The sequence below is a fragment of the Dipodomys spectabilis genome, unplaced genomic scaffold, assembly GCF_019054845.1.
Source record: "Dipodomys spectabilis isolate Male_0828 unplaced genomic scaffold, ASM1905484v1 ptg000228l, whole genome shotgun sequence".
Lineage (NCBI taxonomy): Eukaryota > Metazoa > Chordata > Mammalia > Rodentia > Heteromyidae > Dipodomys > Dipodomys spectabilis.
The window spans coordinates 10617417-10638221 of NW_024870905.1; the positions used below are offsets into that span (position 1 = coordinate 10617417).

General features: G+C 51.9%; 1 protein-coding gene and 1 non-coding gene across 3 annotated transcripts; one reads left to right on the plus strand and one right to left on the minus strand.

The window, feature by feature from the left end:
- Positions 1 to 9834: 9834 nt before the first annotated feature.
- Positions 9835 to 20114, plus strand: Crabp1 (cellular retinoic acid binding protein 1). Of its 2 annotated transcripts, XM_042697728.1 has the most exons (4): positions 9835 to 9904; positions 10968 to 11146; positions 14832 to 14945; positions 20040 to 20114. In XM_042697728.1, exons 1-4 carry the CDS (start codon positions 9835 to 9837, stop codon positions 20088 to 20090), a joined length of 414 nt encoding a protein of 137 aa, XP_042553662.1. In that variant the 3' UTR covers positions 20091 to 20114. The 2 variants fall into 2 exon arrangements, with proteins under 2 accessions (XP_042553662.1, XP_042553663.1); XM_042697729.1 differs by lacking the exon at positions 14832 to 14945 and having other exon boundaries at positions 20040 to 20090.
- On the minus strand, positions 18179 to 18250 carry Trnaa-cgc. The gene has a single exon. It is a non-coding gene; the product is annotated as a tRNA-Ala (tRNA).
- Positions 20115 to 20805: the final 691 nt, after the last annotated feature.

The window sequence follows — 20805 nt, forward strand, 5'->3', positions numbered from 1 at the left end:
GCTTGTACAACCCGGACCCCAGTGTGGCCCTCCCGCCCCCTTCAGACTTCTCCCTTCTCTCTCCCGTGTCTCTTTTTCCAACTCTGCCCTCCAGCTGCCCAGCAGGACTCATCTGCATAGATGGGCAGAGCTGAGCAACAAGTCACACTCCATCCTCCATTTATTGAGGCTCCCAATGTCATTTTAGTATTTATCTCTTTTTGGTCGGTTGTGGGGCTTGAACTCTGGGCTTGGGCACTGTCCTTTTGCTCTTCAGCTCAAGGCAAGTGTGCTACCACTTGAGCCATAGCACCACTTCCGGTTTTCTAGTGGTTTATTGGAGATAAGAGTCTCACGGACTTTCCTGCCTGGGCTGGCTTTGAACAGCCATCCTCAGATCTCAGCCTCCTGAGTAGGTACGATGACAGGCGTGAGCCAAAATGGTGTCCAGCTGCCAATGCAGTCATCCATTCTTACAACCATCCAGTAAGGTAGGGTCCTCCTGGCTTTTATTTATGGATTTATTGATGTATTTATGTACTTATTTTTCAGATGAGTAATCTAAAGCTCAGAGAGGCTCAGGTACTGAATGAATGGATGGATGGATGAGTGGATAAATGGATGGGTGGATGAGTGAATGGATGAATGAATGAGTGGATGGATAGATGGATGAATGAATGAATGGATGGATGGATGGATGAGTGGATGGATGGATGGATGAATGAATGAATGGATGGATGGATGGATGGGTGAATGGATGGATGGATGGATGGATGAATGAATGGATGGATGGATGGATGGGTGAATGGATGGATGGATGGATGGATGAATGGATGGATGAGTAAATGAATGAATGGATGGGTGGGTGAATGAGTGGATGAATGCGTGGATAGATGGATGCATGAATGGATGGACAGATGGATGAGGGAATGAACGAATGATTGAGTGGGTGGATGGATGAATGAATGCCTGGCTCTTGAAAACCGCAAGCTTGGCTTTCACTAGTGTGATTTACGGGGCGGGGGGGGGGATACGTGGAGGCACTGCGGGGGAATGGTAGCTATAATTCCTCGGCACACACAGCAGTTCTTCCAGTGTCAAAAAGAAAGAAAAAGGAAAAGAAAGCAATAGCAAATGAGTGGGCAGCGGGGCCAGCCCGGGGTGGGGCCTGTGGTGATGAGGGGCGGGTGGGGGGCTCCAACGGTCCCACTGTGGCTCTGACCCCACTGCAGGTTCACCTGCTGCTCGGACATGGCCCAGGGGCAGGGGGGTCAGCTGCGCCCCATCGACCACCCCTCAGCATGCCACATGGCGCCTCTGAAAATCCATAAAGGAAGACACACCCGCTCAGCCCCGATCCATCGTCCCCTGCCCCTCTCCCTTGCAGGCACGTGTGCACCCTCCTGTAATACCCGCTAGCCAGGGCCACTCAATCGTGCTGTGAGATTAACAGCTTTGCACTGGGCCTCCTCCTTCCTCTTGCTGCCCGGGGCACATGCTAGGAGCTGGAAAAGCCCCTGGCGCTCCTCCTCTCTCTCTCTCTCACACACACACACACACACATGCACACACGTGCCATGGCTCTCTTTAATTGAGATGGACGGATGTGGGGCACGAGTGTGCAGAGTCAGTTGGGCAGCGGCCCCGGGCCCTCCAGATGTCCCGGCCCATCCATTCTCCTCCTCAATCAATGAGACAGCTGCGAAGCCCACGCCCAGCCAGAGATGGAGATTCTAGTGTGCCCCCCCTGCCTCCCCCGCCCCCCCCTATATATATATTGCTTTCTATCTCCCTCCCTCCCTCCCCTTCTCCGTCTCCGTCTCTGTCTCTCTCCCAGGGCCGAGCCCCACGCCCCGTGCTTCCCCCAGCCAGGCGGCTGTGTAATGAAGAAGGATGTGACAGCCGTGGCGTTATTGCATCCGCCGCTGCTACCTCGGGAATGAATCATGGTAATGAGACTGCCAGGCTGCTGATAGAGTGCGCGAGCAGCCTGGCCACGTCGCCCCCACTCCGGGGGCGCAGCCCCCCTCCCCACGGCTCCCCACAGCCGCAGGCTGTGAATATTTAATGCCTGCCGCAGTGTTTGTAAATATGATTCATGGATTCTGGGCTTGATGGGTCTCCAGCTGAGCTCTGGCCCTCCACCAGGCCAGAGGCCCAGGCCTAGGCCAGGCAGTGCCGGCAGCGTCTGTCTGTCTGTCTGTCTGACCTGCCAGGTGCCCTCCACGCCCCTTGTGGCCTGGGACCTGACACCTCCCACAGAAGCCGGGGTTGCAATCTGAGGGCAAGCCCCCGGAGCTCAGAGAAGACACTGACAAAGACTCAGCATGCTGGTGGCTCACGCCTGACCTCCCAGCTACTACTCAGGAGGCTCAGATCTGAGGACTGGAGTTCGAGGCCAGGGAAAGTCTGTGAAACTCTGATCTTTAATGAACCACCAAAAAGCCAAAAGTAGGGCTGTGACTCAAGTGGTAGAGCACTAGCCTTGAGCAAAAAGCTCAGGGACAGCAGCTAGGCCCTGAGTTCAAGCCCCAGACAACCATCTGACCAGCTGATCTGAGCCTTTCAAAGCCTCTGCATCCCATCCCCCACAGCCACATAAATGCACAGGACACTGTCCGTCCTGTGTGTACATGACACGGCTGACGGGAAAGGCGCCGGACTCGGACACCCGAGCCCAGGGCCCAGCTGCTACCCCTGAGTGGGTCATCTAACCTTTGGTCTATCAGACATCAGGGCCACCATGATGCTATTCTGTTAGAGGCATAGGGAGGCTGGGGAAATGCTCAAGTCCTTTCTAAGGTTAAAACATGGAGCACACAAAGCCAGATGGCCATGACTCACACTGGTCCTGCCAGCTACTCCGGGAGGCTGAAATCCGGAGGATCGCAGTTCAAAGCCAACCTAAAGCTGAGAACAGCCAGTTACTCCATTTCAGAGGCCCTTCTGTGAACTCCTGTGCTGCGTCCTGTCTCAGCCTGGGTAGGCGATCGCCTGGGCTCTGTTTGGTGGAGGCAGAAGGACCCCCAAACCATCTTTTTCCTCGAAAAGCCAGCTGCTCCTCCACAGACCTCGCTAGGGCCTTCGCTTATGCCCTGGGGAAGGTTGCACACGGAGTCTGATCAAAGGCTTTGGGAAGAGGCCCAGCCCCACCCTCAGGGTCAGAAAAGATCAAAAGCTTGCTAAGCTGGCCAAATCCCAGGACCCCCCCCCCCCTTCCTACCACCCCCAAGAAGTTGCATTGATCCAATGAGGCCTCAGATGTGCTCTGCCTCCAGCCTCCGCCTCCCCTTTTCTTTCCCCCAAGCAAGCACTGTCCACTCTGTCAGGAGTCCTGGGTTCCTGATTCTGAGGAACAAGAGTGACAAAGGCCTGGGAGGGAGGGAGACCATCTGCTCCCTTCATGCGCTTGCGCACGTGCGCACAGGCACACACACGTGGACCAGATGGAGGATCCACCCAGAAAATCTCCCCTGATCGTCCACCATTTACCCCAACACCTACCCTGGCGTCTCTCCGTGCCACGCCCCACGCCCGGCCCATGCCACTCTGAAACTGGCAGGAAGACAGGAGTATGGAGGGCCAGAGCTCCAGCAGGGATCTGGGCATGGGGACAGGGCGAGGGCTGGGAGGAGCAGGGAAGCTTCCAGAACTGACATCATGCGAGCTAATCTTTTTTTTTTTTTAGCATGTTTTTAGGTTTTGTGTTCATGCTAGAGCCTAATCTCAGCCCTCCTGGGCTCAAGGCTGGTGTTCTACCACTTGAACCACAGCTCCGCTTCTGGCTTTTTGGATGGTTCACTGCAGAGGAGAGTCTTGTGGACTTTTCCTGCGCTGGGGCTTGGCCTTGAACCCTGATCCTCTCTCATCTCAGCCTCCTGAGTAGCTGGGATGAACGGCGGGAGCCACCAGCGCCCAGTCTTGACTTGCTTGCTTTGAAAAGCCACCATTACTTACTGACTCAGCCTTGGCTCCAGCTGGGCCTGTTTGCCTGAAAGATGGGCAAAGAATGGCTTTCCCAGGGGAGCAGTGGGGGACACGAATGAAGGATGGCTTCAGGGAGTCCAAACTCAGCGGTCATTAGCGCCGCCCCCACCCCCTGGCTCATGCGGGAACTCTTAACTCATGAACAATGCTCCATCCATCTTGCCTCTCTGCGCTGACACGCCATGGCCCTGTCAGCTGACGTGATGCCCTTGGGGAGGTGGACGCAGGGCTGCAAAGAGGAAAATCCAGAAGACTTCTTCATTGTTTCCACCACTCTGCAAACCATAAAAAATGCCCAGGCTGGGATTAATGTGGGTTGCTTCAAGCCCCTGCTCTGTGGTTTGGGGCCCAGAGCACTGGCCTACCATTGCGAGAGACAGGCCAATGGCAGGTCCACCAGGAGTAGCTTCCTGTGGAAAGACCCTATTTGAAAGCAAGCCAAGGATCGGCGGCACACGCCTGTCATCCCTGCTACTCAGGAGTCTGAGATCTTGAGGATCACAGGCTTCAAAACCAACCCTGCTGGTGGCTCATGTCTGTCATCCCAGCTACTCAGAAGGCTGAGATCTGAGGTTCGTGGTTCAAAGCCAGCCTGGGCAGGAAAAAGCCTGTGGGACTCTGTTGTCTAGAAAGCTAAGTAAGAGTATGGAGTCCTAAGTTCAAGCCCCAGGCATGCGCGTGTACATGCACATGCACACACACACACACACACACACACACACACACACACACACCCCTTAGGGTGTTCCTTGCAATGGGGATTCTGGTTCCACACACACACACACACACACACACACACACACACACACACACACACACACACACACACACACACACACACACACACACACCCTTAGGGTGTTCCTTGCAATGGGGATTCTGGTTCAGGGGACTTGGGGTGATGCTGACATCATCTGGGCTCCCAGACCACCAGAGCCCAGCTCCTCCCTGCTCAGATGCCCAACGCTCATGCCCTTCCTTCCAGGGATGGATGGGTAGGTGGTGACTTATCCCAGCTTAGAGGTGAACAGAAGACCTGGAGAGCTCCTTCTCCAGTTCTTGGCTCTGTGCTGGCCAAGGGCTGTGTCACTGGGTCCCACACTCAGAGAGAGGTTTCACCAATGGAGGATGATCTTGACCAATAGAGGTTCTGAGACTAAGGTAGTGCTCAGCAGAGCTCTTTCTTTCCTGGGAGGGGAAAACCCATCCAGGTCTCTATTAGACTTGTCACTGGTGGCCTTCTCCTTGAGTCTTGCCTCTACCCTCCCCCCCAGCTACTTTCCTTTCTGGGTCCACCAGTCATTCATTTAGGGTCCTCTCTGGTGACATCATCAGAACTGGGTTCCTCTATGGAGACCCTATTTCATACTTCTTTTTTTCTTTTCTTCACTGCTGGAGATTGAACCCAGTACCTCAGCCATGCCAGGCAAGTGCTTGCCACTGACTTGCACCTCTAACTCCCTAAGCCTGGCTTTTCAACAATGGTACCATGCATATCTAATTTAATTTGATTTAGTTATTTTTTATTGTTATTATAAAGGTGATGGACCAGAGGGGTGACAGTGACATAAATCAGGTAAGGAGCACATTTCTTTTGAGGAAATGTCTCCCCTTCCCTTGCTCTCTCCTTGATTTTTCTTCCCATCTCCACCTACAAGTTGTAGAGAGGACCACTGCTGCATTTTTTGTTGTTGTTGTTGGTTGTGGGGTTTGAACTCAAGGCCTGGGTGTTGTCCCTGAGCTCCTTTTGCTCAAGGCTAGTGCTCTACCACTTGGAGCCACAGCGTCACTTCTGACTTTTTCTGTGTGTATATATATATATATTTTTTGGTCGGTCTGGGCCTGGGCGCTATCCTTCAGCTCTTCACCCCAAGGCTAGCACTCTACCACTTGAGCCATAGCACTACTTCCAGTTTCCTGAGTTGTTTATTGGAGATAAGGGTCTCACAGACTTTCCTGCCCGGGATGGCTTTGAACCTTGATCCTCAGATCTCAGCCTCCTCAGATCTTAGACAGGCGTGAGCCACTGGCACCCAGCGATCCACCTGTTTTAGTTTCACTGCAGTTGCTGGGATGGCAGGCATACACCACAGTACTCAGCTTTTTCTATGAGGTGTCTCTTGAACTTTGCTACCCAAGCTGACCTGGAGCTGTGATCTTTCCATTCTCAGCCTCCCAGGTAAGTAGGGTTTTGAGTATGAGCTACCCTTGCCTGGCTCTTGGCTCTAGTTTTAAGCAGATTTGTCTTAGTGTGACTTGTCAGGGAGCTAGACATCCCAGGCCCCAGAAGTCTCCCATGAGCCTTCCATCCATGGGGTTGGTCAGCAAGAGACAAGGCTTCCTGTCCCTCACTCCACTGCATAACCTGGAACTTTGTGCTCCCACTGTGAGTCTCCCGACAAGTGTGATAAACCATCAGACATAAATTTGGGGCCAGCCAACCGGAGTTCACCTGCCAGTTCTCTCTCTCTCACACACACACACACACACACACACACACACACACTAGCTGAGAGGTCTTGGGAATGGCACCTTAGTTCTTGCGTCTCAGTTTCCCCATCTGTAAATGGGCACTTATCTCATAGGACAGAGGTGATGAATGAATATGCAGGATCATTAATGAATATGCATGGGGTTCATGACTATGCATAAAGCACTGGCTACCACTCCTGGCACATAGTAAAAGCTCACTAAATATTACCTACTTGTATTTATTCTGCTAAGGGACTCTAGGGTCCTTGATACCCTTTCAGTCCTGATGCTTTCTGCTCTCTGACTCCGAGTCCAGTGCTCCTTCTATTCCACTAACCTAAAAGAAGCCCTACGAGCCCTGCAAGGGCAGTCAGATGCCATCTGTCCCTGGGAATGGGCTCTTTGTCCTGTTGTGCTGACTCCCTGATTGTCTGAGGCGGAGCACCGTGGTCCCAGCCCCCACTCTAGAGAACTACCCTGAACACCCCCAACTGGGCCCCTCTTCAGAGCCCCTAGCTTTTGGGGACTGAACTCTGACCCCCATTCTTCCAGCGTGAATCGGACCTGCCTGAAGGCGTGGGGCCAGGCTAGCGGGCCTAGGGGAGCTGGGCCCTGGCAAGCCTCCAGGCCCAAAACAGCCAAGCTCAGCAGAAATGCCCAGTGTAGGGATGGCGCAGGTCAGTGTCCTGGGAGAAGCAGAGAACAAAGGGGTCTTGGAGAGGGGTCTGCGTCCCTGGGGCATCCACAGCAGGATGCCAGACTCAGCCACATCCACAACCAAAGGCCTCCCCTGGAGGACCCGGGGGAGGGGGGGCAGGGAGAAATGGTCCAGAATAGAATCCATGAGTTCTCGGGAAATCACCAACCAGTGTCCCTTTAAAGGAGAGTTTGTTTAGGAGGAATTTCTCCACTCCTGAATTCCCAAAGTGCCTCTGCAGACATGACTTACACAGTCCCAAACTCAGAGGCAACTCAAAAGATGCTTTTTGGTTGGGCACCCGTGGCTCACACCTATAATCCTAGCTACTCAGGAGGCTGAGATCTGAGGATCACAGTTCAAAGCCAGCCCAGTCAGAAAACTCCATGAGAGTCATCCGTGGCCCAGCTTCAGCTACTTTTTTAGACAACCCTGGACAGGATACTAGCAAGCTGGCCCAGTGCAGAAGCGCAGGGCCATTGTCAGCAAGCACTGAACAACAGACTCTTGAGGAGACTGACCTGCACACACCTCAGAGCTGTAGAACACAACTCTTTTCAAATGTATGCATGGGCCAAGTGCTGGTAGTTTACGCATATAACCCTAGCTCCTCAGGAGGCTGAGCGTTGAGGATCATGGTTTGAGGCCAGCAAGGCAGAAAAGTACATCATATTTTTACTTCCAAGTAACCAGAAAAACAACAACAAGCTAGAAGTGGAAAATGTGTCTTGAACAAAAAAGCTAAGCAAGAGTGAGAGGCTATGAGTTCAAGCTTCAATATCAGTACCATAAAAAAATGATTCCATGTATAGTTATTGAGCTCCACCCAGGTGAGTCTGAGAAAGGCAGGCTGCACTGAAAAGCTTCAATCATTATCTTCTAAATGTTCCATTTATAGCCAAGTGAAGACTTGAATAAGATCAGGACCAAAAAGGATCCTGCAAGTTCAGAGAAAAATGATCACGTTTCACGAGGAAATTGTTTTATAATGAAGATCAATCGGGCCAGGCGCTGGTAACTAGTCATCCTAGTTACTCAAGAGGCTGAGATCTATACGGCTCTTAGTGCGAAGCCAGTCCGGGGCAGGAAAATCTGTGAGATTCTTTTTTTTTTTTTTTTTTTTTTTGTCGGTCGTGGGGCTTGAACTCTGGGCCTGGGCGCTGTCCCTCAGCTCTTCAGCTCAAGGCGAGCGCTCTACCACTTGAGCTATAGCGCCACTTCCGGTTTTTTTTTTTTCTGGTGGTTTATTGGAGATAGGAGTCTCACGGTCTCTCCTGCCCGGGCTGGCTTTGAACCGCGATCCTCAGATCTCAGCCTCCTGAGTAGCTAGGATTACAGGCGTGAGCCACCAGCGCCCGGCTTGTGAGATTCTTGTCTGCAATGAACCAGCAAAAAGCTGGAAGTGGAACTGTGGTTCAAGTGGTAGAGCACCAACCTTGAATGAGAAAGTTCAGAGTCAGTGTCCAGGCCCTGAGTTCAAGCCCTAGGACCTGCACACACACAAAAAGATAAATATGGTCTTTGGTGGACAGGAAAGATTGTGCTAATCCAAGGAGAAGGGCATCCTGGCAGAGGGCCTAGCACGAGGCCTAGATGGTGGCCTGGTGTAGAGGTGGTGGGGAAATGGGAGGTCTGCAGCGAGGAGCCAGAAGGCCCACCAGGAAGCCCTCAGTGGAGACACTGGAGGACTGGCCCCGAGGTACAAATATGGGAGAAAACACCCCACTGCTCTGCACAAGCCACAGCCACTCACCCGGCTCCCCGCTGGTGGAGTGCTGCGACCCGGGCGCCCTCCCCAGGCTGCGCAGGCGCGTGGGCCATCTGCATTGTCGCGAGACCCTGGATTCCTCACGGTGGCGCCTCCACGGGCACGCGGGCCGGGCTGGCTGGGGCTTTCCCGCCACTCACGCCCATTGGTGCTGCGCATGCGTGGTTATAGGCGGCGTGTAGGTGCGTGGGTGTATATGCGGTGTGGCTCAGCATCCCGGAAGTGGGGAGGGGAGGAGGGGCCACGGACCCCCTCTAGCCTCCCCCAGCCCGGATGTACCACCAAGCCTCGGGGCTTGAACTCAGGGCCTCGGCGCTCCCCTGAGCTTGCCTTCCCCTGGAGCCACGTCTTCACATCTGGCTTATACACTTCCCTGCCCGGGCTGGCTTCGAACTGGGATCCTCCGGTCTGTCTCCTGAGTGGCTGGGATGAAAGGCCTGAGCCGCAAGCCTCCCCTCCCCCCCAATCTCATTGGCTGCGGCTGGGTTGGAGGGGCGATGGCAGGCCTGAGGCCCCCCCCAGAACTGGACCGGTGAGGGGGCCCGCTGGGGGCGTGGCCTAGGCAGGGGTGTGGTGACTCCGGGGACGTGGGGTGGGCGGGGGAGGACCAGGGGCGTGGCCTCCGGGGGCGGGGCGCCCTCTGCGGACGCAGGCAGGTGGGGGCGGGGCCTGGACGGGGCGGGGCCTATGAGGCGGGCGCATTCTCGGGGACTCCAGGCACCTGGGACGGGCGGGGAGGCCTTGGGGGCGTGGCCTGTGAGGGGGCGTGGCCGATGGGAGGCGTGGCCCGTGAGGGGCGGGGCGCCCTCCCGGGGACCCCAAGAGCGCGCGGCCGGGCGCAGAGCGCCAGTCTTCGCCGCGCAGCGCCGCGTGTGCCGCTCCGCCGCCGCCGTCCGCGTCCCTTCGTACAGCCGCCACCGCAGCCACCATCATGCCCAACTTCGCCGGCACCTGGAAGATGCGCAGCAGCGAGAATTTCGACGAGCTTCTCAAGGCTCTGGGTGAGCCGGTGTCCCCTTGGTCCCGGAGAGAGGGGGTAGAAGTTGGGGAGCCCGTGCTGTGACAGGTCGCCGCGTCCCCGTGCGCACGCGCGCGGCCCGGGACGAGCCTCGGGCCGCGCTAACGTTCGCCGGACGGGACGCCCGGCAGCTTTCTAGACGGTTCTACCTTCTCCATCGCTGGGAGAGAGGGGCGCTCCGCGGCGGGCCGGGGCGGCGCGCGGCCAGCTCCGGGCCGGACCTGCCAGGCTTGCCCCGAGGGCCCGCACCCTCGGGGATCCTTTCTTAGCGCCGGAGACCGGGGCGCCGGCCGAGAGGCCGTGCGCTCATTCCAAAGCCAGAGGACCTGGGGCGCGCCGGCAGCCCCGGACGACGGGTGGATGGGGGGGTGAGGGGTGGAAGGAGGGGTGGGGGGTGAGTGGATGGGTCGGGGTGGATGGACGGGTGAGGGGTGGATGGATGAGTTTGGGGGACGGATGGATGGGTGGGGGTGGATGGATGGTTTTGGGGGGATGGATGGATAAGTGGGGATAAATGGACGGGTGAGGGGTGGATGGATGAGTTTGGGGGACGGATGGATGGGTGGTGATGGATGGATGGGTTTGGGGGGGTGGATAGATGGGTGGGGGTAAATGGACAGGTGAGGGGTGGATGGATGGGTTGGGGGTGAGTGGAGAGGTCGGGGTGGATGGAGGGGTGAGGGGTGGACGGATGGGTGGGGGGTGAGTGGATAGGTCGGGGTGGATGGAGGGGTGAGGGGTGGATGGATGAGTTTGGGGGACGGATGGGTGGGTGGGGGCGGATGGATGGGTTTGGGGGACGGATGGGTGGGTGGGGGCGGATGGAGGGGTTGGGGGTGAGTGGATAGGTCGGTGTGGATGGACAGGTGAGGGGTAGATGGATGAGTTTGGAGGTCGGATGGATGGGTGGGGGTGGATGGATGGTTTTGGGGGGATGGATGGATGGGTTTGGGGGACGGATGGATGGGTGGGGGTGGATGGAGGGGTGAGGAGGTCCTGCGATCCCAGCCTACGTGCACCCCCCCCTTTTTTGTTTTCTTGCACAGGTGTGAACGCCATGCTGAGGAAGGTGGCAGTGGCCGCAGCGTCCAAACCCCACGTGGAGATCCGCCAGGACGGGGATCAGTTCTACATCAAGACATCGACCACCGTGCGCACCACCGAGATCAACTTCAAGGTGGGGGAAGGTTTCGAGGAGGAGACGGTGGACGGGCGCAAGTGCAAGGTGAGGTCCCGGAGTCCACGCTGCACTCCGGGCAGGGGGCGGAGGGGCTATCCCTCTTTCCCACCTACTCTTCCAGCTTACTGCAGCTGCAGGAACTTCGGGATTTCCATTGCAAAGAAGATTTTGCCACCTGGTAGCTCTTGGCGCGGGAGAAAGTTCTATTCCGCCATCCCTCCCAACCCCATCTCACGGTGATAATCTGTGCCTCCATGCCAGATTCCTCCTCAGCCCCAGCATGGGGGGGGGGGGGCGGGTTCGTTTTTTGTTGTGCACGAGGAAGCTGCAGGGTCTGCAGTGTTCAGGGCTGCAGAATCCCGTGGCACAGGTGCAGCTGCAGCGCCTCATTCCTCTCCGAGCCCTCCCCCCACCCCCGTGGGAACTGCTCAGAATCCACCTTCAGCAGTCCCCAAGGCCCATCCTCAGCCGATTTCTTAAAGAAACGGCAAGATCTTCCCAAAGCAAATGCAACCTAGGTTCTGGCTAGGGAGATAGGTTGAGAGCCCTTTCTAAGTTGTTGGTGGATTTAATTGTTTGGGATGTGTGTGTGTGTGTGTGTGTGTGTGTGTGTGTGTGTGTGAACTCAGGGCCTTGAGCTCCTCGTTTTCTTGTTTTATTTATTTTTTTTCTCAAGGCTGACAGTTGACTACTTGAGCTATAGATCCACTTCCAGCAGTTTTGGGTAGTAAATTAGAGATAAGAATCTCACAGACTTTCTTGCCCAGGGTGGCTTCAAATCTGAGCCTCCTGAGTAGCTAGGATGACTGTGTGAGCCAACAAGTCCTAGGCTCTTCCTTTGTTTTTGCAATGTGATGATTTAGACCTTAGATCTCACCAACAGCAAGCTAGACATCGTTTTTCAAGCTATGCAATTCCAGGGCCAAAGATTGCCTCCTGTTCTTGGGGTGGCATGTGGACTGGGTCCAATCTGCCTTTCTCCAGAGCCTGGTGCTCAGAGTCTAGCTCTGAGATCAGACAGGCATGGGCTCTGGAGAGATGAAAGAAAAGAAATAGTTTCCGACTCTTTGGAATGTTACTACTTAAGAAAAAAAAAAAAACCACTAGAGAAAAGGAGGGAGATAATACTGTTAAGTCAAGCAGCAGCAGAAATTATTTTTCCATCTGTGGAACTAAATGCAGTATGTTATTGGTATTTTTTTTTTAAAAAAAGGAATGTACAGTTCATTGCTTTATTCCTGAGTCAGTGTTGGGGAAGTAAAAACCTCTTGCTCTCTGGACAAGGTAGTACATTTCTGTAATCCCAGCACTCAGGAGGCTGAGGCGAGAGGAGCTAGAGTTCAGAATCAGCCTGGGCTGTGTGTTGAGACTGTCTCAAAAACAAACTAAAAACAAAACAAAATGCTGGGAGCTCATGCCTGTAATCTTAGCCACTCAGGAGACTGAGATATAAGAATCATGGTTCAAAGCTAACTCAGAGAGGAAAGTCTATGACACTCTGCAGTTAACCACCAACTATCTGGAAATAGAGCTCTGGTTCAGGAATGCCAGCCCTCCACTAAAAAGCCAAACAAGCTTGAGACCTTGAGTTCAAGCCTTAGTACTCACACAAAAAGAGTGTTCAGGTGCTAATCCACATTTTGCTTTGTGTAAACACCGGGAAAAGGTGCCCCAAATTCCTTCTTCCTCTTCTGCCTCCAGTATCCTGAAGATTCTTTGGGTTGGCTTAATTATTGTTTTTGTGCCAGTCTAGGCTTGAATTGAGATCCTCATGTTGTCATTGGCTTTTTCACTCAAGACTGACACTTATCACCTCCACTTTTTTTTTTGTCTTTTGGGTTTTTTGGGGGTGGGGGGCTGGTTAAGTGGAGATAAGAATCTATTAAATTTGTTTGCCCAGGCTGACTTCAAACCTCCATCCTCTGCTCTCAGCCTTCTGAGTAGCTGGGATTACAGGCATGAGCAACTGGTGCCTGACCAGGTTGGCTTGATTTAAAAAAAATTTTTTTTCTAGAAGTATGGAACCTAGAAAGTGGAGACAGTCAGTGTTGGAGACAGCAGTAACTAGTTTTTTGTTTTTTGTTTTTTTTTGGGTCTGGTCGTGGGGCCTGAACTCTGGGCCTGGGCGCTGTCCCTCAGCTCTTCAGCTCAAGGCTAGCGCTCTACCACTTGCCACAGGGCCACTTCTGGCTTTTTTCTTATGTGGTGCTGAGGAACCGAATCCAGGGCCTCAGGCATGCAAGGCAAGCGCTCTACTACTGAGCCACCTTCCCAGCCCCAGCAGTAACTAGTTTTATCCAAGTAGACAGTGAGCTCTCTCTGATAGGAGTGCAGAAGAAGGAAGGCACTGTTTATTATCCCTAAACTAGTGATCCTGAACTATTGTCACAATTGTTGTTACAAACATGTTATCTTAGAGCTGGGAAGGTGGCTCAGTGGTAGAGCGCTCGCTTTGCACGCATGAGGCCCTGGGTTCGATTCCTCAGCCCCACATAAGCAAAAAGAAAAAAGCTGGAAGTGGCGCTGTGGCTCAAGTGGTAGAGCGCTAGCCTTGAGCTGAAGAGCTGAGGGACAGCGCCCAGACCCAGAGAGTTCAGGCCCAACAACCAGACCTCCGCCCTCCCCCAAAAAAAGAACAACATGTTATCTTAACTGTTGTAAAATTTTGCAGTTCTTAAGTTGTTGTGTGTGTGTGTGTGTGTAATTCTTATTTTTAAGGTGTTGTGCAGAGGGATTACCATTTAGAATTCCTGCACTGCATACATTTTTCTTTTGGACACCCCTTTTGCTTTCCCCAGTTTCCTCTACCCACCTCTGAGCACAAGTTGCATAGTTCATTTTGAGGTTCTGGCTTTCAAAATCCAAATTGCTTTCTGGGATCCAGTGGCTTACCTGTCATCCTAGCTACTCAGGAGGTTGGGTCTGAAGATTGAGGTTCAGAGCCAGCCCATGCAGAAAAGTACAAGAGACTCTTTAACTCCAAATAATCAGCAAAAAGCTGGAAATAGAGGTGTGGCTCAAATAGTAGAGCACCAGTCATGAGTAAAAAAGCCAAGTGGGAGTGTGAGGCTCCTGAGTCAAATGCCAGTACTGGCACTAAAATAAATAAATAAACAAACAAAATCCAATCAAATCCAAATTACTTGAAGAAAAGAATCCACCAGTTGTGGGTGGCTCATGCCTATAATCCTAGCTACTCAGGAGGCTGAGATCTGAGGGTCACGGTTCAAAGCCAGCTTGGGCAGGAAAGGCCATGAGACTCTTATCCTCAATAAACTAAGAAAAAGCTGGAAATGATGCTGTAGCTTAAGTGGTGGAGCACTAGCCTTGAGCACAAAGACACTCAGGGAAGGGATGGGTGTCGAGGCCCTGAATTCAAGTCCCAGGCAGGACTAGCAAAAAAAAAAAAGAGTCCATCTTGATATAACATCATTACGTATCCTGAGTTTTATTTGTAGCAATATAAAACATAGCTAAATCTCTACTGCTTCAGCGAGTCTCAGATGCATAAAATACAAGGTGTGTTTATAGCCCATAAAACCCAATGACCCTCCCTACCACTACTCTGAATTTATATTTGATTTAGTTGAGCAGAGAAGGTTGGAAGCCCAGCTGACAAGGACTCTGTGTTGCTTTTCTGAATAGTAATTATTCTCCAGTGCTCATTTCTGGTCTGTTTCCACCGCCACAGGGCGGTCATTAATGTCGTTAATGGTTTTCCTGCCCACAGAGTCTACCCACTTGGGAGAATGAGAACAAGATCCATTGCACACAGACTCTTCTTGAGGGGGACGGCCCCAAAACCTACTGGACCCGCGAACTGGCCAACGACGAGCTCATCCTGGTGAGGGCCTCTCAACCCCAAGGCCACCCTACAGCTCCCCCAGATGGTCCCCAAGGCGGACACACAAATGGGGGTCCCCCTAGGCTCATTCAGAGGACGACATTTGCCTTGGGTTTAAAATATGAGCAAAAAGGCAGGCACCAGTGTTCATGCCTGTAATCCCAGCTACTCAATAGGCTGGGATCTGAGGATCGCGGTTCGAAGCCAACCTGAGCAGGAAAGTCCATAAGACTAGTTTCCAATGAACCACCAAAAAGCTAGAAGCGGCTCAAGTAATAGAGGGCTAGTCTTGAGCAAAAAAAAGCTCAAGGACAGAGCCCAGGCCCTGAGTTCAAGCCTCAGGACCGGCACACACACACAAAAAAAACCCCTAAAAAATCTAGAAGTAGATCTGTAGTTCAAGTGGTGGAGCACTAGCCTTGAACAGAATGGTGCAATTATTGTTGGAAGGTTGGCAGGAAATGGGGAGGGGACGGGAAGGGAAATATGGCTTAGTGGTAGAGTGCTCGCCTAGCATGCATGAAGCCCTGAGTTCAATTCCTCAGGATTGCATACACAGAAAAAGCTGGAAGTGGTGCTGTGGCTCAAGTGGTAGAGTGCTAGCCTTGAGCAAAAGCAGCTCAGGGACAGTGCCCAGGCCCTGAGTTCAAGCTCCAGGACTGGCAAAAACAAAACAAAACAAAAAAACCCACCACCAAGCCTGGTACCTAAGGAGGCCATCCGTTTAATCGCATGCTGTCTCCAGCTCTTAGTGCAACAAAGGAAGCCTGGGAAGGCAGACAGCCCCGTGTCACTCTCCCTTTGTGTTCCAGAACTTTCTTTGCAGCCTTCCCCACCCCATCCCCCAACAGATTAGAAAAAGGAAAAGCTGTTGTGAGTAACCAGGAATTTGTGTCCTTTATTCTCTGTCAGACATTTTATTAATGTCTCCCAAGACAGCCCGCCCACCTCAGAGGTGGGGATAGCTCAGAGGAGGGGTGGGAGAAGGATTCCGTGTGTGAACTGGCTCTCCCCCCCCCCCCCACCTCCCTTCTTCCCTTCTTCTTCCTCCCTTTCTTCCTTCTCTCCTCTCCATATTTCCTTCTTCTTTTACATTGCTTTGTTTGGGCTTTTTTCCCTCAGTCATGGGTCTTGAACTCTGGGCCTGGGCGCTGTCCCTCAGCTCTTCAGCTCAAGGCTAGCGCTGCTGCTTGAGCCACTGCGCCACTTCCGGTTTTCTGGCATTTTATTGGAGATAAGAGTCTCATGTACTTTTTGCCCGGGCTGGCTTTGAACGATAATCCTCAGATCTCAGCCTCCTGAGTAGCTAGGATGACAGGTGTGAGCCACTGGTGCCCAGCTTTTTTTTTTTTTTTTTTTTTTGGTCAGTCATGGGGCTTGAACTTGGGGCCTGGACTCTGTCCCTGAACTCTTTTGCTCAAAGTTAGCATTCCACCACTTTGAGCCACAGCTCCACTTCCAGTTTCCTGGTGGTTCATTGGAGATAAGTCTCATGGACCTTCCTTCCCAGACTGGCTTTGAACTGCAGTCCTCAGAGCTCAGCCTCAGTAGCTTGGAAGATGGGCATGGGCTACCAGTGCCCAGTTCTCCCTTCTTCCCCCTCCCCACTTCCTCTTCTCTTTCCTTCCTTCCTTAGCCCTGAACTCAGTTATCCTGGTACCAAATGTGGGGTTCAGTTTAGGTCTTGCCCCAAGATTTCTCCCAGCCCTAGGAATTCTGTGTTTATTCTCCAGGTAGAGGCTGCTTGATAACAGCCCCCCACTTTGCTTTAATGTTCTTTCTCCTTTCATATAGCACAGGCTGCCTCAGTTTACCACCTAGCTAATGTGGTTTCCAGGGAAGGCGTGGGGGAGTGGTGCCAGCTGGGCACACTCATGTAGGGGAACGGACACACACAGGACTGCAGGCAGCAAAGGCAGGAAGGCTTCAGGCTTCTCCCATCGGTGGAGGACAGATGGGCAAACTCTGAGAACATATCACTCGAGTAGAATTCAAGTTGCTAGAATCACAAGCCAGATTCTTCTAGAATTCCCCAAGCCTTCCACCCATACTGCGGTTCTATCAGACATCTGCTCCTGAGTTGGCAGAACACAGGCTTTTAGGGGAATGTTCATTTCTGGCCATTGGATCTGAAATATGGGCTTTGGTTTCAAGGGTTATTATCATTAATAAATTTGCAAAGTCAGGAGACAGAAGCTCAATATAACAAGAGCAAGTTATTCTAGTTAAGTTGAAATTACTTCTTGAGCACCCGCAGGAAAAGTTCCCTTCCACTGCAGATGGTCTTTCTTTAACAACTAGAATCCTTCCTCACATTGTTTTGGAATATTCTTTAGCCAGTTTCTTTTCAGAGTCTCTAAGTAGAGGTTGCAGGCTGAGAAAGGCCATTTCTAATGAGTACTGGTGTCTCACACCTGTAATCCCAGCTACTTAAGAGGCTGAGATCTGGAGGGTCACTGTTTGAAGGCAGCTTGGGCAGAATTATCTTTGAGACTCAACCAGCAAAAAAGCTGGCATGGAGGTGTGGCTCAAGTGGTCGAGCACCATCCAAGCAAGCGAGCTGAGTAAGATATCTTGAGTTCAAGTAAAAAAAAGAAAAGAAAAGAAAAAGAAAGGTTAGGAATGTGAGATCAACAGTAGAACATTTCCTTAGCATGTGCAAGGCCCTGGATTTGATCTCCAGCAGTGTAGGAAATTAAAAAAAAAAAATAAAGCCGGTGGGCACCAGTGGCTCACACAGGCTGCTCAGGAGACTGAGATCAGAGGATCACATTTGGAAGTCAGCTGAGGCAGGAGTCTGTAAGGCTCTTATTTCCAATTAACCACCAAAAAGCCAGAAGTTGAGGTTTTTTGGATCAAGTAGTAGAGCACCAACCTCAAACAGAAAAGCTAAGAGCACCCAGCCTCTGAGTTCAAGCCCCCGAACCTGCACAACAAATTAAAGTACACACACAAACACACAAAAGAAATTTAAAGATCCAAAGGTAACTTGACTCAGTGCAGCATTTCTTGTTTGAGTGGGTTTTGGTGGTATGGGGGCTTGAACTCAGGGCCTCCCACTAGCTAAGTAGGTTGGCTTTCTACCACTTGAGCCACGCCTCCAGCCCAGTCCAGTGGTTTTTGTTTTGTTTTTGTTTTATATTTTGTCTGTCGTGGGGCCTGAACTCTGGGCGTGGGCGCTGTCCCTCAGTTCTTCAGCTCACTTGAGCCACAGTGCCACTTCTGGCTTTTTCTGTTTATGTGGTACTGGGAATTGAACCCAGGGCCTCATGCATGCGAGGCAAGCACTCTACCACTGAGCCACCTTCCCAGCACCCAGTGGTTTGTTTTAACTTCTCTTGAATTTCAGAAGACTTTGAGAGATGAAAGGTAGAGTTGAGTCGTAAGGACGTTCCTGCCTGAAGTTGGCTTTGAATTTCAACCCTCAGATCTCAGCCTCCTGAGTAGCTGGGATGACAGGAGTGAACCACAAGTGCCCAGCAAGGTTTTGGGTTTTTCCTTGTTCTAATGGCCTGTGATATACCCAAGGAGAGCAGGCCTATGACAAACTGTCCTTATCTGGAAAAGCTGACAATTGAATTAGATGCACAGTGTCAATCCTAGAAAGAGAAGAAAAATGTCCTCCATCTGTGAATGATTTGTGTCCTCCCTGGAACAAAGAGCCATAGAATTTTAGCTGGCAAGAGCTTTGAGGCTCCAAGAGCTCTTTAAACCACCAGAGGTTGGTTTAAAACTTAGCTTTTTCTGGGTCAGCTGTGGGGCTTGAACTCAGGACCTGGGCACTGTCCCTGAGCCTCTTTGTGCTCAAGGCTAGCACCCTACCACCTGAGCCACAGCTCCACTTCTGTTTGTTGAGTGGTTAATTGGAGATGAGTCTCACGGGGACATTTCTTACCAGGTGCTGGCTTCCATCCATGATCCTCAGATCTCAGCCTCCTGAGTAACTACAATTACAAGTGTGAGCCAGGGGCACCTGGCTAAAATGTGCATTTCTTTTGTTTCTTTGTTGTTGTTGTTATAAAGGTGATGCACAGGGTTACATAAGTCAGGTAAAGAGTACATTTCTGGGCTGGGAAGGTGGCTCAGTGGTAGAGCGCTTGCCTTGCATGCATGAGGCCCTGGGTTCGATTCCTCAGCACCACATAAGCAAACAGAAAAAAGCCGGAAGTGGCGCTGTGGCTTAAGTAGTAGAGCACTAGCCTTGAGCTGAAGAGCTGAGGGACAGCGCCCAGGCCCAGAGTTCAGGCCCCACGACCGGACCCAAAAAAAAAAAAGAAAAAGAAAAAAAAAATCTCATGTTCCCATTTCCTGGAGTTCATTTCAATAAATATTTTATATGATCAGAGGCACGTAGGCATGGCCTAAGAGCACACTCCTTTGGTCTCCCTGTGTGTGAACGCCTAGAGTATTATCTAATTTATCATGTCCTGGGTGTTTTAGGTCTAGCTTTCACTTAGGAAATAAAACATGTGCTGTTAGTGTCTCTAAGCTTGACTTCCCACTTAACATGATTTGTTTTAGGTCCATCCATGTCTCTGCAAATGGCATAATATTATTCTTTCTAATGGCTGTGTAAAATTCCACTGTGTAGAAGTATCACATTTTTTTTGATCCACTCATCTATTGTAGGGCATCTAGGCTGATTTCATAACTTGACTCTTGTGAACAGTGCAGCAATGAAGATGTCTGTGCAAAAAACTTGCAGTTCTTGTGTGTGTGTGTGTGTATGTGTGTGTACATGCACGCATGTACACACACACACATACCAGCACTGAGGCTTATACTCAGGACCTGTCACTTTTGCTTGGCTTTTCTCTCTCAGGACTGATGCTCTATCACTTGAGCCAAACCTCACTTCCCTCTTTCTGGTGGTTCATTGGAGATGAGAGTCTCATGGACTTTTCTACCTGGGCTGGCCTCGAACTGCAGTCCTCTCGTCTCAGCCTCCCGAGTAGCCAGGGTGACAGGCGTGAGCCACTGGTCCTTGAAGGAAGAATGTCTAACAGGGTGGTTGGTGGCTTTTTCAGTGACATGCTTTGAACAGCATCACACGGACATCAGTAGTAATTACTTTTCCTTTTCTCTCTTGCGTAGACATTTGGCGCCGATGATGTGGTCTGCACAAGAATTTATGTGCGGGAGTGAAGGTGGAGCGGATGCGGCTTTCCCTGAGGAGAAGGTCATAGGTTTGGGCTGTCATCGCCTCCCTCCTCCCATCCACGTTAGGTGACCCCGTTTCCCCCGGCCATGTAGTGCTGTCCCCAAGGCCTCCGCGCCTCCTGCACCTCGGGTGGGCCATAGTATGGCATTTGCATGATACAGCATCAGGTATTAAACTTGCTGAACACGTCTTCTGACTTTTTTCCTTTTTGGGGACAGGGGGGAAGGGTGGAGATATGCTGCTTTAGTTCCCACAAGGGAGTGGTTGGGTACTGCTGCGCCCAGCACTGTGTTAGTCTCTGTCTGTTCTCAGCCTCTTTTTTTTTTTCTTTAATGCTGAGACTAGCCAGGTGCTAGTGGCTCACGCCTGTAATCCTAGCACTTCAGGAGGCTGAGATCTGAGGATCCCAGTTCAAAGCCAGCCCCGGCAGGAAAGTCCCTGAGACTCTTATCTCCAATGAACCACCAGAAAAACCGCAAGTGGCACTGTGGGTCAAGTGGTAGAGCGCTAGCCTTAGCTGAAGAGCTGAGGGACAGCGCCCAGGATCAGAGTTCAAGCCCCACGACAGACATAAATAAATAAATAAATAAGTAAATGCTGAGACTGGGATTTGAACTCAGGGCATGGGCACTGATTCTGAGCTTTTTTGCTCAAGGCTGGTGCTCTACTCCATAAGCCACAGATCTCTTTCTGGCTTTT

Coding starts and splice junctions, on each gene's coding strand:
- Crabp1 (XM_042697728.1), top strand. CDS start 9,835: ATGCCCAACTTCGCCGGCACCTGGAAGATGCGCAGCAGCGAGAATTTC. Junction 9,905..10,967: donor CGAGCTTCTCAAGGCTCTGG/GTGAGCCGGTGT, acceptor TTTCTTGCACAG/GTGTGAACGCCATGCTGAGG. Junction 14,946..20,039: donor CCAACGACGAGCTCATCCTG/GTGAGGGCCTCT, acceptor TCTCTTGCGTAG/ACATTTGGCGCCGATGATGT.